This window comes from Melanostigma gelatinosum, assembly GCF_949748355.1.
Source record: "Melanostigma gelatinosum genome assembly, contig: SUPER_1_unloc_2, whole genome shotgun sequence".
Lineage (NCBI taxonomy): Eukaryota > Metazoa > Chordata > Actinopteri > Perciformes > Zoarcidae > Melanostigma > Melanostigma gelatinosum.
Genome location: NW_027635329.1, coordinates 150,987 through 172,960, shown reverse-complemented (window position 1 = coordinate 172,960; position 21,974 = coordinate 150,987). Strand labels below are relative to the sequence as shown.

The 21,974-nt window shown below is 41.9% G+C and overlaps 2 protein-coding genes across 13 annotated transcripts in view; both read left to right on the top strand.

Annotated features, from left to right (window-relative positions):
• Positions 1-10,357: 10,357 nt before the first annotated feature.
• On the top strand, positions 10,358-19,918 carry LOC306786494 (protein-glucosylgalactosylhydroxylysine glucosidase-like). 4 transcript variants are annotated; one of them, XM_079297418.1, is made up of 15 exons: positions 10,385-10,463; positions 12,190-12,342; positions 14,098-14,406; positions 14,485-14,695; positions 14,787-15,222; positions 15,322-15,441; positions 16,411-16,542; positions 16,621-16,732; positions 16,928-17,000; positions 17,080-17,216; positions 17,300-17,433; positions 18,151-18,246; positions 18,335-18,432; positions 18,518-18,741; positions 19,603-19,918. In XM_079297418.1, the coding sequence occupies exons 3-15, from the start codon at positions 14,163-14,165 to the stop codon at positions 19,677-19,679; spliced, it is 2,094 nt and encodes a 697-aa protein (XP_079153544.1). In that variant the 5' UTR covers positions 10,385-10,463; positions 12,190-12,342; positions 14,098-14,162; the 3' UTR covers positions 19,680-19,918. The 4 variants fall into 4 exon arrangements, with proteins under 4 accessions (XP_079153541.1, XP_079153544.1, XP_079153543.1 ...); XM_079297415.1 differs by lacking the exon at positions 12,190-12,342 and having other exon boundaries at positions 10,358-10,463; XM_079297417.1 differs by lacking the exon at positions 10,385-10,463 and having other exon boundaries at positions 10,507-12,342.
• Positions 19,919-20,451: 533 nt separating this feature from the next.
• LOC306786567 (uncharacterized protein) overlaps positions 20,452-21,974 on the top strand; it is a 28,388-nt gene continuing 26,865 nt past the window's right edge. For 8 of the 9 annotated variants that reach the window (XM_079297428.1, XM_079297430.1, XM_079297429.1 and 5 more), the window contains exons 1-3: positions 20,452-20,616; positions 21,193-21,693; positions 21,790-21,826. In XM_079297428.1, the coding sequence (XP_079153554.1) occupies positions 21,201-21,693; positions 21,790-21,826 (530 nt within the window). In that variant the 5' untranslated portion in view covers positions 20,452-20,616; positions 21,193-21,200. Of the gene's footprint in view, positions 20,617-21,174; positions 21,694-21,789; positions 21,827-21,974 lie in introns of all 9 variants that reach the window. The other variant, XM_079297427.1, reaches the window with a different exon arrangement.

Genomic DNA, 21,974 nt, shown 5'->3' with positions numbered 1-21,974 from the left:
GCTGAGAGGGTGATCGGCTGCAATCTGCCATCCCTCCAGGACCTGTTCGCTTCAAGGACCCTGAAGCGAACAAGAAAGATTGTAGCCGACCCCTCCCACCCTGGACATAAACTGTTCGCGCCCCTTCCATCTGGCAGGAGGCTGCGGTCCATCAGAACCAAGACCTCACACCACACAAACAGTTTCTTCCCGTCCGCAGTCGGGCTCATTAACAGAGCCCGGGTCCCTACTGACTCTGTCATCCCCAGGACATTTCCTTCTGGTCTCTCCCCTGCATATCCCTGTTTCTTTATTTAAACACACTGTCAAGAAGAGTTGAGCCCACAGAGCTGCCTCGAAAACATGCATACACGATCAGGGGAAGGTCAGGATATGAAGAGCATATACTCAGAAATCAATAGTTAAAGTGTAATCTAAAGATAAAGTGTATGATCGTTACATAACAAATGTTTAATACATAGAGTGATTTAACAAATGTAAACCTGATGATAATAATAATAAGTGTATCTGAGTATAGTGCAGTCTGAGTGTAGAAAGTACGGAGAAAGAGGAAGTAAGCAGGGTGTTGGCTTCAAGGGATGGGGAAATAATGATGGTTGAGAAGAAAAGACACAAAGCACAATAATGATGAAGGATGAGATCAATAATCATTTTATAAGCAAATGTGTACTAAGTAAACTGATTTAACAAATGTAAAAACTGATTAACAAATGTTCTGTGTGACCGGAGCCGAGATGTGGGAAGAGTGTTTTGTCAGGATGAGTCAGCAGAAAGAGTGAAGTTAGGAACAAATGTGCGAGTATAGGAAAAGGGGAAGTGCAACAGATGTTGAACACCCAGACAGGGAAGTTGGGGTGATTTCCTCATGCACACACACACAAAAGTTAGGTCATTTTCGAAGCACAGGCACCAGATCAATGATGTCATGTTAATCACGGGCTGAGGGACCCCGTGTTGAGGAAGAGGGGGGAGAGACGCGAGAGGCAGCCCAAAAGTGTTATAAAAGAAGTAACTTGCAAACAGCAAACTGGGATTTCAACACGGGTGCCGTCCAAGCGCACCGATGAGGAGATACGGACGATCGTAACTGATGTATTGAGGACTTCGTCTCTGTTCACGGAAAGAAGACCGCTGTTCGTGGACAATAAGATTTAAAGACGGAGGTTTCCTCTCCCCACTGCTCGATTCTTAACAACTGGACAACGGAGAAGACGCAGCAGCCCTAGAAAGACTTTGTACTGAGTTTTGAGGACTGTTGAACGGACTCTGCTGCAGAGCAGGAGGACCGAGGGTCTGGCCAGACCCTCGCTCCTAACAACTCCAAAAGAACCTTTTCATCGCACCTTTGAAAATCCAGCTCCAACCGAGCCATCTCGGCAACTAAAACTAATGAGTATAATCTGAGAAGAAAATTAAAGTAACGAATCAAGTGTAGTAACATTTTATGTGAGCTGTAGCTTAACCCTTGTAAACTAACTAAATATAACCTGCAATAAATATCTAATCTGCATTTAAAGTAAATTTCTCAAGTGCATTCATTTGCTCAAGTAGTAAAAAGTTCCTCGTGGTAGTAAAAAGTTAAAGCCATTGTATGTCTAACAACTGAGTTCTGTAAGGTTATCCTAGAGACCGAATCCACTTAACAACCCCTTACGGTTTTAGAAAGAAGAGATCCTAGCCGTTAAAACCTAACCTGGCATTTACCAAGAGCACGGATCCATAAGAGGGAAGCTGCCATAACCGACGCGACTGGTGGGAGCGCCCGGGGCCAGGACTGGTCTCTCGGCCGAGCGCGCTCAGACCGGAGGAAGCAGGGTAGACGTCGGGAGTAACAGCAGTTAGCGGAGCCAGGCGAGTTCCCTCGCAAGAACACCAGCTCGACAATCTTTTAATAGAGAGCTGAGTCAGTAAGTAGCCCCGTATCGGGCCAGAAGTATCCCAGGATCTAACAACACTCATCACTTTTAACATTTCACTTACGGTACACTTCACTTGTTTTACAGTCCTGTTATCTGTTTTGTTCTGCGCTATATTTTATTGTAAATTGTAAATGTTTTGCACTGTGTTGATTGTTGATAGTTTAATGTTATTGTTAAATGTTACGCACCACCCTCACGACAAATTCCTTGTAGGTGCAAACGTCCTTGGCAATAAACGGTTCTGATTCTGAATAGATGACATCTGGGAAGATAAGAGGAACCTTATAGACAACTTCATACAAATTATATTTGAACACATTTCAAAATTCAGTGGTCTCCTTACCTTCGATAACAATTTTCTAGGATGTGGTCTGTATTTGACATGGACATACAGACATAGTTCAGTGTGATTTACACTTCCCAGATAATCTCATTGTCTGTATGTATGCCATAAAATGCTGCAAAAATGTCAGTGTATACTATGCAATAAAAACATTTTGTCATTAACATTTCTAACAATTATATTCTGTCATAACAAATGTCATGGTACAAGAAGTCATAAAAAGTCATATGCCCTATAGCAGCGATTCTCAACTGGTGGGTCGCGACCCACTTGGACCCGTTGTCAGTGGGTCGCGGGCCTTTGCCTGAAAAAAAAAAGCTTGTGCTTTTATTTTGAATGGGATTTTTTATGCTGCGGAGTGCCTTCTATTCACACTCCTTAATATTTGGCGTGAATGCCTTGTAATGCTAATATCAGCAGGGGATGAACTGAAAACTATACCTCCGTCAAATGACACTAGGCCTATAGGAGGTGAATTGAAGACATGTCGGATGACATCAAACAACAGACCACAGCTCGAATTAAGGCAAGTGGTCATTTTGCATTACAAATGGACGAATCTACAGACATCACAAACAAAGGAGGTTTACTCGTTTACGTGAAACATGTGTGGGACGGGGACTTACAGGAACAATTTCTCTGCACTAGAGAGCTACACTACGACTGCAGAGGACATTTCCAGCTCAGGTTCAAACTGCACCATCTTTACATTAAATACATTTGAGAAGTTGAACATTTGGGTCGCGGCTTGTCATTAAGGGGTGATGATGGGTCCCACAGCCAGACCAGTTGAGAACCACTGCCCTATAGTATGCCCTGATCATGAGCTAGACCAAACATATTTTAAAAGTGTTGTTCCCTATTGTGTTGTGTGATTTGAATAAATATCTGAGATTCAATTTCCACTTTTGTCTTTCACTTGTTTTTATGGTGATATAACTATACATACATTCATGTGACATCATTGTAGGGCACATATTCTGAAAGCCCAGTGTGTCCTGAAACAGACAAATGTAAATAACATACGCTGTAATGCACAATCATTGCAGTGTTGGTGGTATACGTGCATTTATTTTACAAAAGGAGACCAAGAGGATCAAAAACAGGAAAAATGGCAACATTTGTATGGTCAGTCTTGCCTGAGATATAATTAAAGGTATGGAAGTTGGAATGGTGTTTGAATAATTGCATTTTTGTTTATTTATTTATTTTATTCATTCTGGAGAGAATGAAGTGAAATTAGAATAATTCTAAAACTAAAAAGAATTTTAAACGTGTTTAGAGGTCTTATTTTAAAAGTCTAGTTAAAATATTGTACATTTCAAAATCTTAAGCGTTTAATATAGTTCATATTTTATTTTTCATATATCTCCAAAACTATAAAAGCAATAAAAACAGCACCGTCTTTGTTTATTAATCATAGTCATATTACAAAGTAAATTAACTTTATTTTGAAAAGGTGTCTGCGATAAAACAAAAAAAGATAAATAAATACATATTCCGATATTCATATTGCTTTGAGGATGAGTGTCCTGTGAGTTTGAAAATCTTTACCAACTGATTTAAAAAAAAAAAGTCATCTTAAGTCATTAGAACAATGACTTATTATAGTGCCCTATAATAAAAAAATAGGGCGCTGTTTAGTGCAAATGTGAACTAAACCCATGCGACAGCTGAACATTGATTACATGGCGTTTGAATAAGTACGAGATGTAACTATGACAAGAGTTGCGTCCATTGTTGAGCTCACAGTTTAGCCTTGTCCTGTCCATCAGTGGGACGGTCACTTGATATGACTTTAAATGAGGCCCGTCAGCGCGAATGCTCCGTCGACGACATTGTGATGTGAGTTTGATGATGGATGATGCGTTGTCGTCTATTCTTAAACCTGGCGATGGATACTCTAAACATGTCGTAGCCACAGTGGGTTATGAGAAAGGTTATGTCTGTTTTGAGTTACACTCACACATGTCAATACTAAAGGATTACACACATCCACATTTCACAAACTAAAGTTACTATTCCTCTCTTACAACCTCAAAGAGACAAAGTAGCCGGTGGCACATTTCCATGAATCATCCTTTAAACCCTGCAGCTGACGCTGGATCAGCCCATCTGCTTCGGCCAATGAATCCGCTGCAAATTGTAATTCTCGTCGAGACGTCACCGAGACGTCTTTTTCTAAACCGAGACGCTCGTTCAAAGGCGGAAGTAGCGCATACCACTGGAAGAACCAGAGGCCCCAAAATAGTTATCGTGATACTTATGTCACAATAAGATCTAATTGAGATGTTAAACATTTTTGCGATATGCTGAGTATTGCGAAAACAAATTCATCTCTGAATGTAAGAACTTGACTGCCTCACATGGCTGCATTTATATCAGTTATTGATGCCCAAAGAGGTAAAATGATCCAATGTCACACAGAATACAAAGATCAGAGAAAAGTCCACCTCCATCAATCATCTCACAACCCCTCAGACTTATCCTTTGACCCTTGAGAGGGGCCCAACCGCTGTAGGATCCAATGATGAACCATTACTTGTTAGGGTTCAAGGACCAAAGGGGCAGAACCCCATTGAGTTTGTGTTGTTTTTTTATTATCTGTTCTCTGCTGCAGCAACTAACATTCCTGTGAGCTGGAACAAGCTACAATCATGAATCTTGGTGCATTAACTGAAAATGATGTGCAAGCGTTTCCCGAGAAATACGACTCCAATTGGCCCCAACGTGGCCGTGTATTTAACACCCCACAAAGCACAAATTTGATACGACCCCGCCTTTCATACGGTTCATCTCTTCCTGAACCATAGGGCTGATTGCTGCCAAGTGTTCTGTGTAGCAGCATTGGACAAAGCTTATCAAAATGATCAAAAAGCTTCTATTTACTTTTTAAGATATTGACCAATATCACCTGCTCCCCTAGCTTTCAGTCATGTGTCTATTGCAGCTATTGGTGGCTCACACATGGGGTTTGGGCTACCTGGCGCAGTGCAGATGAGGCACTGTTTCAAGCTATCATTTACATGCAGGAACACATGGGAACCCAAAGAGATTGGTAGAAAAGGATTTGGTCGGCTTCATGGGAAACTACTCCCTCAGGATCCGTGTTATCTGAGCAGTTCTGTGGAGTCATATTTGTTCTGTCTCCCCATTGTGTTCAAAACTGGCTTACACCCATAGCCTTTCTTTTCTCCTCCTTTCAACACCCACTATAGGTCCCGCAGGGCCACAAGGGGCATACAGTCACTCAGCATTCAAAGGATTCAATTCAATTCATTTTTGTATAGCCCAAAATCACAAATTATAAATTACAAATTTGCCTCAGATGGTGCAATCGATATATATAATTGAGTATCATCTGCATAACAATGAAAGTTTGAGTGTTTTCTGATAATATTGCCTGAAGGTGAACAAGATTGGTCCAAGCACAGAACCTTGTGGAACTCCATAATTGACATTGGTCTTCATCGAGGCTTCATCGTTTACATAAACAAACTGAGATCGATCCGATAAATAGGATCCAAACCAGTTCAGTGCGGTTCCTTTGATGCCAATATAATGTTCCAGTCTCTGCAACAGGATGTAGTGGTCTATAGTGTCGAACGCAGCACTAAGGTCTAACAGGACAAGAACAGAAACGAGTCCTTTGTCTGATGCGATTAAAGGCAAGGCAAGGCAAGTTTATTTGTATAGCACATTTCAACAACAAGGTAATTCAAAGTGCTTCACATAAAACCATTAAAAGCATCAAAACATAAGGCAAAAGAAAAGGAGATTTAAAAACAATTAAAGAAACAGTGTAAGAAATAAAATTCAGTCGTAAAAAGTAAAGGAGATTTAAAACATACATTGAAACAATAATTGATGTCTCCCTGAGACATTACGCTGCACGCAATCAACCATACACTGCCGCAATTCTGCAATTACTCGCACACAAACCACGTCTGGAAAAGATCTCTACCGATCTGCGTTTTATAGTGTACGCCTTGCACGAACTCGGTCCCGGAGGAAATGGCGACATATTGTGCACTTTCTAAATTTGAATCGATGTCTCCCTGAGACATTGCGCTGCACGCAATCAACCATACACTGCCGCAATTCTGCAATTACTCGCACACAAACCACGTCTGGAAAAGATCTCTGCCGATCTGCGTTTTATAGTGTACGCCTTGCACGAACTCGGTCCCGGAGGAAATGCCGACATATTGTGCACTTTCTAAATATGAATCGATGTCTCCTTGAGACATTGCGCTGCACGCAATCAACCATACACTGCCGCAATTCTGCAATTACTAACACACAAACCACGTCTGGAAAAGATCTCTGCCGATCTGCGTTTTATAGTGTACGCCTTGCACGAACTCGGTCCCGGAGGAAATGGCGATATATTGTGCAGTCCTTTTTAAAACCATTAAAAGCATCAAAACATAAGGCAAAAGAAAAGGAGATTTAACAGCAATTAAGAACAGTGTAAGAAATAAAATACAGTAGTAAAATGCAGAAATGCAGGAAATTGATTAATATATTAATTGAATGTGGTTCAATTAAAGGCAGCAGCAAACTGAAAAGTCTTCAATCTTGATTTAAATGAGGTGAGGTTAAATGATGATTAAAAGGTCATTAATTATTTTTACCAGAGCTAAGGTTACTCTATTTGTGGAAAGATCGGTACTTGTCGAGGGCAGGGGATTATTAATGTTCTCTCTAATAATTATAATCTTATCATTAAAGAAGTTCATGAAGTCATTGCTACTGAGGTCTATAGGGATACTCGGCACAACAGAGCTGTGACTCCCTGTCAGCCTGCTACAGTGCTGAAGAGGAACCTGGGGTTGTTCTTATGTTTCTCTATTAACAATGAGTAATAAGCTGCTCTGGCATTACGGAGGGCCTTCTTATACGTTTTAAGACTATCTCGCCAGACTAGCCGAGATTCTTCCAAGTTAGTGGAATGCCATGTTCTTTCAAGTTTTCGCGATGTTTGCTTTTATTTGCGGGTTTCAGGGTTATAACATGGAGCGAACCTCCTTTGTTTGACTAACTTCTTTTTTAAAGGAGCAATAGAGTCTAGTGTCCTTCTCAGTGAGCTTGTAGCACTATCGACAAGATGATCAATCTGGGTAGGACTAAAGGATGAACATAGACCTTCTATTTCTCTCCAGGGTGACCTCCCAAGTCTGGTGAGCAGAGCTGCAGTGGAGAGTAAATGCATGTAAAAGCCAATTACCTTTCATTTATGGTATCAATTAGATGAAGTCGAAAAAAAGGCTTTCGCTTTAGTTTAAAACTTAAGTCGAGCATGTGAGCTGTGAACTCCTGCAGGCAGATTTGGATCAGCCATCTGTCTGTAATGTATTACATTACACACCACACGGTGTGGAAATCAGCAATGTTAGCCATGAAAGCATGAAACCAATGCATGGATGTGTGGCATGTGTGCTGCGAAAGTGTTGAAGGTGCAAAAGCAAACGATGCAGGGTGGATGTCAGCTGAAGGAAGAGAGACAGGACTTTGATAGCCTGGAAGGCCCAGCTGAACTAGATCAAGTTATGAAGTTAGTTTTATAGCCTTTTAACTTTCAGACGGTGATGAAACAGAGCTCGATGATACAAATGTCTTTTGAGGAACCTGTTTCAATTCATTGTCTTGTGAACTGTTCCGAGGTCATTTGACTACAAAAGAAAAGGTCAGATGTTGTTTGTTGTTATGGCGACAACCACATCAGAGGGGACGTAAAGTGTCGCAGCTTGCTGGGAAGAGAGCTTACGCAGGAAGTATTAAGTTATTCAATTTTACTTATTTACTCTGACTCTCGATGCTAATGTTACTACTCCACTGCTCATTTTAGTCGTTATTGCAAATCCTCACCTAAGTGAGTCTGTGATTTTCCGTAAGTCAGTTGAGTTTATACAGAAGTTAGCTTGCTAAAGCGGGCTGAATGGCAACGGACCAGGCGGCAATCACCGGTTCTGCCGAGTGAAGCTGATGCAGCAGTTTCTTAAAACGTGCATTCTCTCTACACACCAGCAGGTGGCGACTCCTCTGTTTGCTAAAAGAATTGTATAGAAGTCGATGAGAAAATTACTCTACTTCTCTCTTGATTTATTACCTCAGTAAACATTGTAAACATGAGTTTATGGTCTCAATCTCTAGTTTCAAGTCTTCTTCAATACAGCATGATGTTCACTTCGTACATTATGGTCCATTTAGAGTCAAACAGACCATAAAGGGTCGCTGCCTGCGTCTCTATGTCACTCCTCCACATTCTAAATATGGTGACATCTGTTCTTTTGTTGAGAAAGAAACAACTTGGCAACAACTGCACTTTAAAACGGTAGTCCACAAACCAATGAGTGGCATCCCGATGACTGCCTCCACTTCTTATTCAGTCTATGAAAGGAACACATTCAAATGGCCGCCGGTCTGACCATCCAGCTACGTTGATTTGAACGCTAACGTCCCTCCCACTCCTATTTTGTTACTATGATTAAGACAGTCGCTGTCTGGAAGACAGAATACATTCCATTATATAGCGGCTGATTTTACAAACTCCAAAATCTTTCGATGTTGTTGCATTTTGTTGTTTTGGGATGGTACCTTCTTTTAACCCTGCACTAATGATCTCTGGATCTACCTCCAGATTTGCGGGCCATTTATCTCAATTTCAGACTGATAGTTACCTGTTGAGTCCAACTCTGAGCTGCTGGCAATGTGAGACAGGACCAGAGCATGGCTCACATACCAAGATGATGTTCTGTTAAGCCTCGAAGATGGCAAGTATGTCTCAGTATGGCTCTCTCTACCTCCAATCAATAGCATGCTCGGACTACTGAAAACCCGAAAACCACTGAATACAATCACGGCAACGGTTGTGAATAAGCATTTTAACAAACTCCATGGCAGCAAAAAATATCTTCAGGTCAATCAGGGTACTACGAAAACTGGAAACGTAAAAAATGAAAAGGTTTGCCAACCTGACACTCTGAGCACACCCGCATTCACACTCCCAACGGAGTGCATACAGTTAAAACAAGAAGTGAAATACACGGGAGTAAAGGTGTAGGGGATGGGTGCTGTAAATATGGTGCAGCTAAAGTTTAACATTAACCTTTTTCTCTCAAACCAAAAAAGGACAATACCTTGAGGTTCCAGTAGTTTCAGCAGTGAGGTATGGGGACAGATCACAAATGAATCCAAGGACTAGACCATGCAGTAATTAATAAACAACTAGCACACATTAGGGGCAATATTTCAACATTGATCGTCTTTCAATGAAATCGTACTCTGACGAAATCATATTTCGAGAGGTTGTGATACAAATTTACGTCAGCCAAAATGTACAATTACAAGCACATACTAATTTAAATTGATCAGAAAATCGGATGTGAAATATTCTCAGGGATTATCCTTTGAAGATTGCAGTTTTGTTTTTTTGTATATGTTACTGGTTAAGAGTAAATGAAGATGGCACACAGCTCAAATTGAAAAGTTTCAGGTTCGCCTGAAAAAAAAGCATGAAAGCATGATTATGTCTTTTGAATAATGCAGCTGAAAGTTCAAACCTCTTCCAAATCATAGCACAGTATATGAACAGTCTCTCTGTACTAAAACCTCTCTAATTTTGTCCTGCTTCACTTTATCAAAGTCAGAATTTGCAGAGAGGTCAGGCGAGTTCACGAAATTGTCATTTTGGAACCAGCTGTTCCATTGTAATTTTATATCCTATATAACTATATATTTCACTTGTTTTATCACTAATAGTGTTCAATCTATCCAAATACAGCAGTGTGGCTTCATTTTGAGAGCCATAATCCTCTCTGAGCCCCGTTTGTGTCTGTAATCTATGGAGTTGTCTCGTCTGACTGCAGTTTCTCTGTGTCTGTGGAGACCTACCTCAGCATTGGTCGATTTCAGTGAATGAACCCTCCTTCGATGCATCAGTCCATAGAATTGAGCTGGGACAACGTTGTATTGATTGACAGAATCGTTAGCCAGTCAAAATCAAAACCGCGCCGTCCCTCGCAAAGCGTAAAATCCAATACGCCGAAAGTAAAATCCCCACCCCCAGCTCCCCTAAACTAGATTGACCCCCCTTTCTTCAAGGAAACAGTTCAATGACAAACAGGATATACGTCTAACACATATTTGAATAGAAATAACCAGGAATTTATCTGTTCTCTTCACGAAATCAGCTCACGGTATGGTGCATTTATGATTATTATTGATAAAGCGGTTTATGGTGCTGGTGCTTGTTGGCTGATAGCTCTGTAATGGTTTCACGGAGAGACATTCTGAAGATATCTCTGGAATCTGTGTTGAATCTTCGTGCTTTCTGATGTGTTAGCTTTTAGCTTTGTGTTCGTAACTGTGTGCGTAGCTCGCCGAGTCATGGCGAAAAATACATGACATTGTAGGGAACGACCGGATTCACGGGGCCTCTTTAAGGAAAGGGGCGTAACCCTGGTGACAGAGGGGGTTAAAGGGTGGCAGGAAGTGAATGTGTGTATGTTTTGTATGGATGGAAATAAACGGCCACAAGGTGCAGCCAAAGGGAATACTCGCAGTTCAAATCGAAGGTGTTGTCAAGCAGTAAAGGTTTTGTTGTAGTTCTTTCACGTTTCAGGCTCTGTCTCTACATTCAACATCGTCCTGATGACGGGGACAGTCCACAGAACTCTGTTGGGTTGTTTGGTCTCCACATGCCAGTGTTTGAACCCACCTACCTCTCCACCTATGCACTTCCTCACATACATTGTTATTTTTGTGACCACAAACACACTTCATGCTCTTAAAAAAAATAAATAAAAGATGGCCGCAGAAGCAGGTCAGTCGACCACAGCACTTTACTCTCTGCAAAGCAATAAAAGATGTGCGACGCTTCGCCCGTCCTCCAGACAGACGGACCTGTTTCAGAGCAGCACCCTCTTGCTTGTGAGTGGAGGGAGAAGTTACCCACAGCTCAAAGCCTATTATGCTATGGATGGTTTTAAATATTACCATCGATAAAGATATTATTTTCATAGTTTTTCATTGTCAATTTCTCTCTTGCAGTGGAGCGTGGTGATGTATATTATGTGTATAAATATTCGTCTTGAATAATACCCCCTTTGAAGTCAAATTCCATGTAGCTTTTCTTCACATGTTGGTTTTCTAATATATTGAATGGATGTCTGCACCCTAATAAAAACAAGTGTGTTTGTAGCAACTTCCTAGTTATTGTGTACACGTGAATGTCAGATTCACCTCTACTGCTTTGTTCACAGACATTCAATGTTACTTTACTCTTTGACAAGGATGTATCCTGAACAGTGTTTCCCTCCACAACACTCAATCCCACTTTAATTCCCATCGTATTATTAATGTGTTGTGACCGATGGAGTCGTCAGATTTTCCCGCTTCACCCACATTGTATCGTCCCTGCCTACAGTTGTTCTGGTAGCCAGATGTTCATCACTGGGGAGAAAAAAAAAGAAGAGGAACAGAACAGCTGCAACACAGTGAGCATAGCAGAGGAAACAGGGCAACACAGATGTATTTAGAGTATGTTTGGACTGGTCCATTCATCTACTGATGCTCCCAGGTGGACAGTTCATCACTTGCTTCACTGACATGATAGAAATGCTGGATGAGTGCTCAGTAGACGTCTGGGTAAAAAGCTGTGAGACTCCCGTTGTGTTTTGAGCTCTTGTCCGTTTGGACTAAAGTGTAGTTAACACCAGTCATCCATCTGTTTGTCTCATCTGAGAGCAGAGCGATGGACCACTGTCCTGCAGGGTACAAGTACTGACAACAAGCTGCGCTCCTAATAAGGAAGGGCAGGCTGGCCGAGGCTCTCTCTGTAAATATCCCTCAGGTCTGAGAAAGACAGAGGAAGGGAAGCGGATGGATTGCAGCCTTATATGGACAAAGCACTTCTTTTCCCAGGGTTTGTGGCTCTGACCCCCGGCATGTTGCCAGATGTTACACAAACAGCTCCTCAGCGCAACCAAGTGGTGAAACTCGTGAAATGCTACAGCTGAGCTGCGAGTGAGGCAGAACATCTTGTTGGATCAAGAGAAAGGCTCATAAGGTGAAACGGTATGTGCTAAGCCTTACAAATGCCAGGTCCTACAATTCCCACAATGCAACCAAGTCTTTTATTAAACCTTTCTTGTCTGTTCGATGCACTAATCTTTCAAACCACATTCATATTTTGTATCCTTTTCTGTCACAAATTGACTGACAAACTGGCTTTTATGTGTAAAATTGGTAGAGCGCTCAAACGTCCACCTGGGACCGGAAGTGAGTACTGGGTACAGGAATACTGGGTGGTGTTCATCAGAGAGACCCTCAATAGCGGCCTTCTAGCAGGTTTACCAGGGGCCCACGTCTCTTAATAGGCTGTACCGTGGCTTTTATCCCATTACAAATAACAATAATCATTTCCTGAACAATTTTTGCCTTTACAGTAGAGAAATGAGGGTAAAGAGAGAAATTACATCTGCAAACAGAGGATGTTGCATTTCTTGGTTGGCAAATGATCGTGTAAATTGGTTGAGTGAGATGTAAAATAAAAGAGCGAACAGCAAAAAGGTAAGAAGGGAGTTTAGAGCGACTGGTGAGCAGAGGGGAGATGGCATGATTTAGTTTGGAGAGAGTGACGTGATACTTCTTAGAAGAGATGGGATGGAAATGTAAACACTGTAACGGTGACCTTCAGAGTATTTTCACAGTCTCAGCCAAGTGGTCCTGATGCTTTAATTGTGAATATGTGCGCACATGTGGCAGTAGTTACAGCCTGTAACAAGACTGACCAACTGTAACTAAAGTGTATCTTTATGTCGTTAAGACCTTTTTCTTCAAGCTGGGAGTTGACAACATAAATACTTGTGTTCTTGACATTCACTGAAAATCTAATGAGCATGTTAAAATCGAGTGGTGATCTATATTGATCCAGTGAAAACTGCACTGCTGGGTTTACACATACTCTGCTTTATCCTCGACATTAAATCCATGCCATGTTTTCCAGCAGACCCATAATCATGTCCAGGTTTTCTCTGCAGCACAGAAGGCTGCATGGCCTCCTCCAGTCCTCAGCACGACACTACTAACTTCAACCCACTTTATCAACAACATTTGAGTCCTTTGCTTTCACATGGACTCCAAAAGGAACTACAACACATGAGCTCTTTGTTTTTTGTTGGTTAAATAGTTAAGGACGAGCGCTTTGGGACCTTCTGCAGGTTTTATCTTCAATTAGCTTTTTCAGCATTCCTCTTTGTTGCAGAAACAGATGTTTCTTCCCGTTTAATGTATGTTGAAAGGATGTATGCTGGGTATTATTTATGCAGGCTGTTGAATGCAACACCTTTGATTAACTTTCAGGAGTGGTTTAGCTTAAGCTCTGACATTGTATGTTTATTTATTTGCCTTCAATGTAATTACTACTTCAATGCTTAATTACTGAGGAATTTGAGTCTGTTTTTGTTTTGTTGGATGAGTGGCTCCTTTTTAAACTTTCTGTTCACATCATTGCTTCATGATGTCTTAGGATGGCACATGTCTTGTGACACAAAAGTGTCAAAGTACACATTCCACAAATAGCCTGTGCAGGCAGGAACCTGTGAAGAGTGTGTGTTTGGTTCCACAGTAAACGTTTCCAGCAGTGATCTCGTGCCTCATACCCATGCAAACTGAGATATTTTAGTTTCGTAAGCTTGCATAAATACAGCACATAACCATAATAATCTCAATGAGGCAGTGTGTTATTCCCATTGAGAACTGATTTCAAAATATAGATGTTGTCAGACCACGCTAACTTGTATTATGTGAAATAATTATTCACTGTTGAAGAGCTGGGACCCTCTCAACGAACCCTGACTGCATTGGGGAAACCAGATTTCCAACTGAACACCACCATGTCCTATGATGAAGACCCTTACATCTTCACCACTGACGCTCTACCCACTGACCGCCGCTTCCTCCCTCCACTAGCCAATGGGCTGCTGGGATGGAGGGTGTACAACAATACCATGCACATGGGGGGGGTGTATAACGGGGAGGGTGGACGTTGTCACCGTGCGGATGTCCCCTGTCCTCTTGCTGTGAAGGTTGAGATGGACGCACCAGCCCAGCACACCTACAGCCTGGACACCCGCACAGGTAGTCTCTGCAGTATTTGACCGTCTGATTGCAGGAATCTGTGTTGTGAAGAATTATGACGACTAATGGTATTTTCAGGTATTTTCACCCACAGCCTGAGCTCAGCAAGTGTAACGGTCTCACAGTCTCTGTATTCACACCGATACTACCCTAACCTGATGGTGATGGAGATTCTGATGGTGCGTCAGGTGACCTCAGAGGAGACAATCACTGTGAATCTGGTCAGCTCATTCACACCTCAAAGCAAAGACATTGTTTTCGAGTCTTGTCCTGATTACAAAGGAGGAAGGTACGCTTCACAAAAACATCTGTAAAATGCGCATTTTGAACTGCAGTATGAATATGATGCCTCACACAGTCTACATCCCACTCTCCCTCAGTCACGTCCAAGGAAAGGTGACCACTGCTGAGTTCCCAGGAGGTTCCTGTCCGTCAGTGCACCTTATCTGGACCCCCAAACCCCCCACCCTGACACTGCTTCCAGGACAGAGCCAGGCTCGCTGGGCCTTCATCCTGGTTGTGGCCAACAGTTTAGACACAGCTGAGGCCAATTATGACGAGGGCCTGAATCTGATAGCCTCTGGTGACCTGCGTCCGTCTCACGAGAAGGCCTGGAAAGAACTGTGGCTGCAGAGCAAGGTGGAGGTGGCAGGGTCAGAGGGCCTCTGCAAGGCTCTGATAGGCTGCATGTTTTACCTCCTTAGCGCCTTCCCCTCCATACATGACACCTCCAGCTCCTTTGGTGGAGTCAGTCCAGGCGGACTGTCTAATGGTGGGGATGGTCAGGACTACTGGGGACACATTTTCTGGGACCAGGTAAGGCATGGTGTCCGTTGATGGCTAGCTATGTTGTTTGGATGTTGTTGGTTTGGGTTGTATGATGTATCACACAATGATCCCACCTTCCTGTGACAGGACATTTGGATGTATCCTGCCATAGCCCTCTTCTATCCAAAGCTAGCCCGATCTGTGCTGGAGTACCGGGTGGGGACTATGGATGGGGCAAAAGACAATGCCCAAAAGCAGGGCTTCAAGGTATGATCATCAGTGGGATACTCCATCACCATCACAGCTCTTCTTCCCTCACTGACTATGAGTGCACAGCTATGCAGTGAGCTAAACACATTCCTAACAAAGTTGAAGAGAACATTTGGTCTTTGTAGCTTTTTTTTTACTGGGAGCAGATGTGAAACTGAAAACTTTAGGACAACACATGAGAAACTCAATGGTAGTAACAAATCAGAAAAGGATGCGATGCAATCCACAAAAGTTAGAGCATGTGTGTTGTAACAATGAATTTTGTCCAGAAGCAGAACCAGGAACAGGTTAGCTTAGCTTAGCAGCTTCATTTAGCGAAAGACGAGCAGCAAGGCGGGAAAGAGCTAACCTGGCAAGATGCAACATGTGAATCAGTAAGCTTTATAGGTATATGCATGCATTTTGTTACCTTTGAACAGAGCCAGACTAGCTTCAGGTCTTTATTCTAGGCTGAACATCTAGCTCTATTCTTTAAATGAGCATACACACACGAGAGTTGTATCGATCTTCTGATCTAAATCTCGGCAAAAAAAAGTGTATTTTACCCAAATGTTAAACTTTTCCTTTAAGTCCCCATTGGAAATACAACAAAAATAATTATGCTTGTAAAACTAAAAAATAAAGTCTACAAAAGATCAAAACGAGCTACATTACATCAACAGTAATTCAACATTTACAGTTAACTTTACCTAGAATGTTGTACTAGCAACACTTTAGCCTCAAGCGTCTTTAATAGCTGTAACAAATAGAGTATCTGCAGATAAGAGTAAACGAGAGCGTTGTTGTTTGATATCATATTCGTGTCAGTTAAGTTGCTGAGGGATGGAAACAGACTGGTGGTAACAGTGTTGTGTATAATTTAGGGCTGATACTGTTACTCTTTTTCTGCGTGCTCTTGTTCTACATTTTAACAATAACCATGAAACTGCGACTGAGTCTTCTAAAGAAAAGATGTTACCAATACAGGGACTGAAGTTCCCATGGGAGAGTGCTGTGTCAGGGAGGGAGGTGTGTCCAGAGGACATTTATGGACAACAAGAGATTCACATAAATGGAGATGTCACCCTGGCCTTCCAACACTATCTCTACCTCACTGAGGTATACTCTTTTATCCCCACTCATCATAGTGTCTCACCCGGGCCTGTGTGAGGATATCAACTCAGCTCTTTGTTGCAGGAGCTGTCCATGTTCACAGAGGGCCAGGGCAGAGAGGTGATCTACGGTGTGGCAGATTACTGGGTTTCTAGAGCATCATGGAACCTCGAGGACCAGAAGTATCACCTCTTAGGTAAAAAGAACATGATTAGAAGGATTATTATACAGAATACATTCAGCTTTACATGATTAACAGGCAAATGAGTCAATAGAAGTTAAATTAAAGACATCTGACCTCTCTCATCTTCCACGGAAAAACACAAATCACACAAAACGTAACAAAGTAGAACTAAAATAGCATGAAGCATTTCCCTTTTTTCCCGTTCAGGTGTCATGCCACCTGATGAGTATTACTACGATGTCAACAACTCTGTGTACACAAACGCGGTGGCCAAATTCAGGTACTGGTATTTGAATATTTTCCTGCAGTGGATATTAACTGGTGATTACCAATAACACAGAACGTTTCTCATTCATCAGTCTCCAGTTCGCTGTAGATTTGGCCGACCTCCTACAACATCCGGCACCGAAAGAATGGCAGGAAGTGGCCGAACACCTCAAAATACCTTTTGACGAGGAATCCCAGTACCATCCTGAGTTCGATGGCTACGTCAAAGGTTACTTTTTGTTTCTTTTGGACACTGACCTTCATAAGATAATCATGTCCACGATGTGGGAATATAATTTGTACTTCTCACAGGTCATCCAGTGAAACAGGCAGACACGGTGATGTTGGGCTATCCTCTTGGACTGCTGATGTCCCCAGAGATCAGGAGAAATGACCTGGAAGCGTATGAACCAGTAACAGACCCTAATGGTCCGGCCATGACGTGGGTAAGACACAGCATGTTGCATGTGACTGTATCAGAGATTTATTGCCAAATGCACTTAAAGAAGTGTTCAGATCCTTTACTAAAGTATATATAAGAGTAGCCAAACCACAATGTAAAAAATACACAATTGAAGGTCTTGCATTCATAATCTTACTTAAAGCTCAAATTAGGCCATATTTGTGAAGGTGGAGATAAAAGAGTGTGAATATGCTAATGTTGCTCTGTAAATGCTGAATGTGAACAAAGGCAACTGTTTGCTAACACGTTAGTCACATCAACTTCATAAGGTGATGATGTCAGTGTTTATCCAAAAAAACACACAAATGCAGCTTTAAAGTACAAGTATTTACTGCAAAATGTACTCAAAGTACATATCCGTCAGCATTTTATTGGATTGGATTTGATTATTACCAAATATAACTGCTAGAGGTGGAGTTCATTTTTGTCTACTTTAGACTGTTGGTGTTTTAATCTGTAACAACTATTTTAATAGCTCATCACAGATTTTGTAAAACCAAATTACGCAAATGCAAATGACCTAGTATCAACAGCTGTCATGTAAATTGGTTTGGTTTTTTAGTTGTATTAGTTGCCTGTAGTGCACATAATTATATGTTTTACAGTGTCTCCTTGTATTGGATTTAAAAGCCTGTTGTTGCTGATACTTCTTTCTTAATAAGTGTATGTTTATACCAATGCTTTTGCTTTCCATTGTAAGGGTATGTTTGCAATCGGCTGGCTGGAACTGGGTGAGGCTGAGAGAGCTCAACGTTTACTTGAGAAGTGCTACAAAAACATCCAGGGGCCGTTCCAGGTGTCCTTCTGACTCACACAGCCACATAATGCTAGTAAATGCCTGTTTACTGGATATCCTGTGAATGTGTGATTGTCTCCCCTCACAGGTATGGAGTGAATCAGCAGATGGCTCTGGTGCAGTCAACTTTCTCACAGGGATGGGGGGATTCCTGCAAGCCGTGCTGTTTGGTTATACTGGCTTTAGGTCAGTTCACAATGAAAAACACCTCAATATGTACACAGCATGTAGGCAGCGATACAGAGAGTGACATGCTGTGTTTTTCTTCTAGAGTTCAGAAGGAATGCTTGGCCTTTTCCCCACTTCTTCCCAATGACATTTCTGAGCTCTGCGTCCGTGGTGTGAACTACCTGGGCAGTCAGATGGACTGGCTGCTGAGGAAAGATGAAGTTTGTATCATACTGAGGGAACAGGCCAACAGTGCTGGCAACATTAAGTCCTGTGATCTGCAGGTTGTCCTGAAGGCATCAGGAACTACAATCCCTCTAACGCCAGGTGATACACACACACACACAAGCAAAAATAGATTTTAGTTTTTAGTACAAGGATATTCATCCTTAAATGTGCTGCATATTAAAAAACACACTTAGTCTTCCAAACTACAGACAAATGGTGAATATGAAAATGATACAATACAAAATAATGATAACAACAGTAGTACATTAGTTAATAGGTATGGCACAGTATTTGAGTTACAAAGTAAGAAAGAGTGCAATAATGAGGAAAATTCAGTCTTAAACTGCATGCATGACATATTTTACAACTCCAGAAATGGCACCATCCCTCTGATCCAGGGAGAAAATACCTGCGAGAGCTCACACTCCCTCTTTGGTATCATACCTCCCATAATGCTTACAAAAATAGTGGCTCCAGAGTTGGTCAGTAATCGAAAGTGACATACCATTTGTCAGAATAAGACAATGTGATTTCAGTCGACTGTATGTTGGAGTGAATCTGGAGACTGTGGTGGCAGATGTTGCACACTGGAGGATGATAGGACGCTTCTGGTTTGCAAAACCAATTCATACTCAGAGGAATTCCGTTTCTCAATAATTTGCCAAGATGCTATTGATTAATACACTCCAGTGTAAACTCCACCCCAATCCATAATACATGATATATTTCAACAGAGGGAAGACCGAAAATGACCAAACAAATCCTCTACAAGCCTATTTGTTTGAATTCATGTGCATGTATTTTTCTGTTAATTAATATGTTGCATCAAGTCTCATGTGATTTTATTTCGTACTGTGTTATCTTCACTTTGCTCCTTGATTTCAGATCTCATATTTTTTAAATGGCACTGATGCAGTAACAGATTATCATTGATTTACTAATATACATCTATATTTTCAGGGAAGCCGGTTACTTTTCCTCGAGGGCCCGGGTGTGTTTGTAAACTGGTCTCGGCGTATTCCTGTTGGCCTCTCTGAAACAATGGCCATGACCCTCCTCATCATTTACCAGCAATTAAAAATATGTTGAGCAAGTTATTTCATATCTAACCTGCCGTTAAGTTGTATGTTTCCATTCACTCGAGCATTAGTAATCATGGACAAAATGTATGAAATTTTTAGTGTTATTTTCATGATATGCCATCGGTGTTATAAAACCAATGTTGTATTGTAAATGAGTTATATTCAAATAAAACTACATTTTGTGCAAAGCTTAATTGTCCCTTTTGCTTTCCATCTCTTGAGAATGTTCACCTTGGTGAGCTGGATCTAAAAAAACCTTTGTTGTTTGACTTAAAATATCATGTTTGATTCTGATATCCGGTGTCTTTGTTTAGCAGTCCTACAGTGTGCAGGAGAGGGTGTGACAAAGAACAGAAAAAAACGCTCATTTTTCTTACATAAAAACTGTTTGTGTCCCTCAAACTGAAATGACTAAAGAACGGGAGATAAAGCTGTCAAACATGTGTTTGAGTATCACAGACGGGCGGCGCAAATCCTGCCAAATATCGGTTGGTTGATTTAAATCTGATCAACGCTGTAACTCCGCCCTAAACTTTTCATTGGGTTCGCTCGATCTGTCTTCACATGTTGGCGGTTTACCCGCCTCGAGCCATTGCTCTCTATTGTTCCGATCCGCAGGGCCCGCCCTTGCGGATAATCCTAAACAACAAATCGAACAACCCCTCTCTAACGTCACTGAGCTACGCCTTGTGATTGGCTGATAAAGTCTGAAACGGTTTCAGCGGGTCAGTGTCAGAGGACTGCGGTTAGGTTCAGGTTGTTTAGAGTTTACACATAATAACGCCGTTATTTTAGCACATTTACCTCCACCTCAGTATGCGATCGATTTAGCTGTTAAAACAAGCGGAGCAACGATCATCGGATTCCCCTTTCAGAGATTCAGACATCGAAGGTAACGCCATTTATTTTGACGTCCAAGACTAGTGTTAGCTAAATTAACGTTAGCTGACTAACATCGTAGCACGAGCCGTTTAAAACATTGCAAAGCAGTTATGAACTATAACATTGTTACCAACTAAGTTTGAATAACGTAACTCTTCCAGTACGTTAGTGGTTACCACAGTAAAAAAAGTTAGGTTAGCACGTTTTGGTGTTGCATGTTCGTTGTTCGTGTTTCATGTTAGCTAAGCTAACGGTTGTGTTGGGCTAATTTGACCACGCAGCTCATTTTAATAACAAAACTGTAAGCGTTTTCCTTTGTGGACCACATTGTTGTTGAATAGCTACTTTGTGCAACCCAACTCGACCGCGAGAATAGAAGACACTGCGCATGTGCACCATTTAGCTGCTTTTACACAGACGAGTGAAAAATGTATCTGATATGGTTATGCTAAAAGGAAAATAAAGACTGTTACAACATGGACAGCTAGTTGAGTCTTTATGGCGACGCTTCAAATAATCATTGTTTACTTCCATCTCAAGTCTGATCCAGCTTCTCCTGGTTTAACAGTGCAATCTTTCCCTCAAGCCGTCAACATGAACACCGCACGGCCCAAACGCACCACCCGTAAAAACAAACAAACGGTGTCTGAGGCGGCAGAGGATGCGAGCCAGTCATGTGGAAGTCTGAAGACCGTGGAGGAGCAGAACAAGAAGCCACAGGAGGAAGAGATGGCCAAAAATAACAAGGTGAACGATGCAGAAGACGAGCTGGACCTCGCCCCGTCCCCACCCACGATACCCTCGCCCGGGATCGTCGTCAGAATCGCTTCCTCGGACCAATTGGCTGCCGAGTGTGCTAAAGATCCGCTGCCTTCTCCCGGCCGCACAGCTGCTAAAATTGCAATCGCTGGCGCAGCGCGAAGCTCGCGGAGAAGCTCCGTGCGATGCTCCCTCAAGCTGCGTCACTCGCTGGCCGGTCTACGGCACAGTATGACTCAGGAGTCTGTGCGCCGTGCCTCGCGCCGCTCCATGCTTAAGAGGAAGGTGGCTCGCATGGGCAACTCCACATGTAGCAGCAATGTTGATGGTGAGAAATGACCCGTATTTGGTTTATAATAACAAAATACCAACCATTAGACATCACACTCTGTTGTTAATCTGGATATCATGTTTGTGGTTGCAGATGACTCTTGGGTGGAATCTGCATTGGACAGAGCAGTGTGAGTAATGACTGACATTTGTCTGTGTGTATAGGTGATTATATTGTCTTAATGGTAAAAAAAATCATGTGTTTGAATCTATAATTTAAACTATTGGTAACGGTGACTGGTTAATTACTCAGTCACACGTGACTGTACATGAATTGAA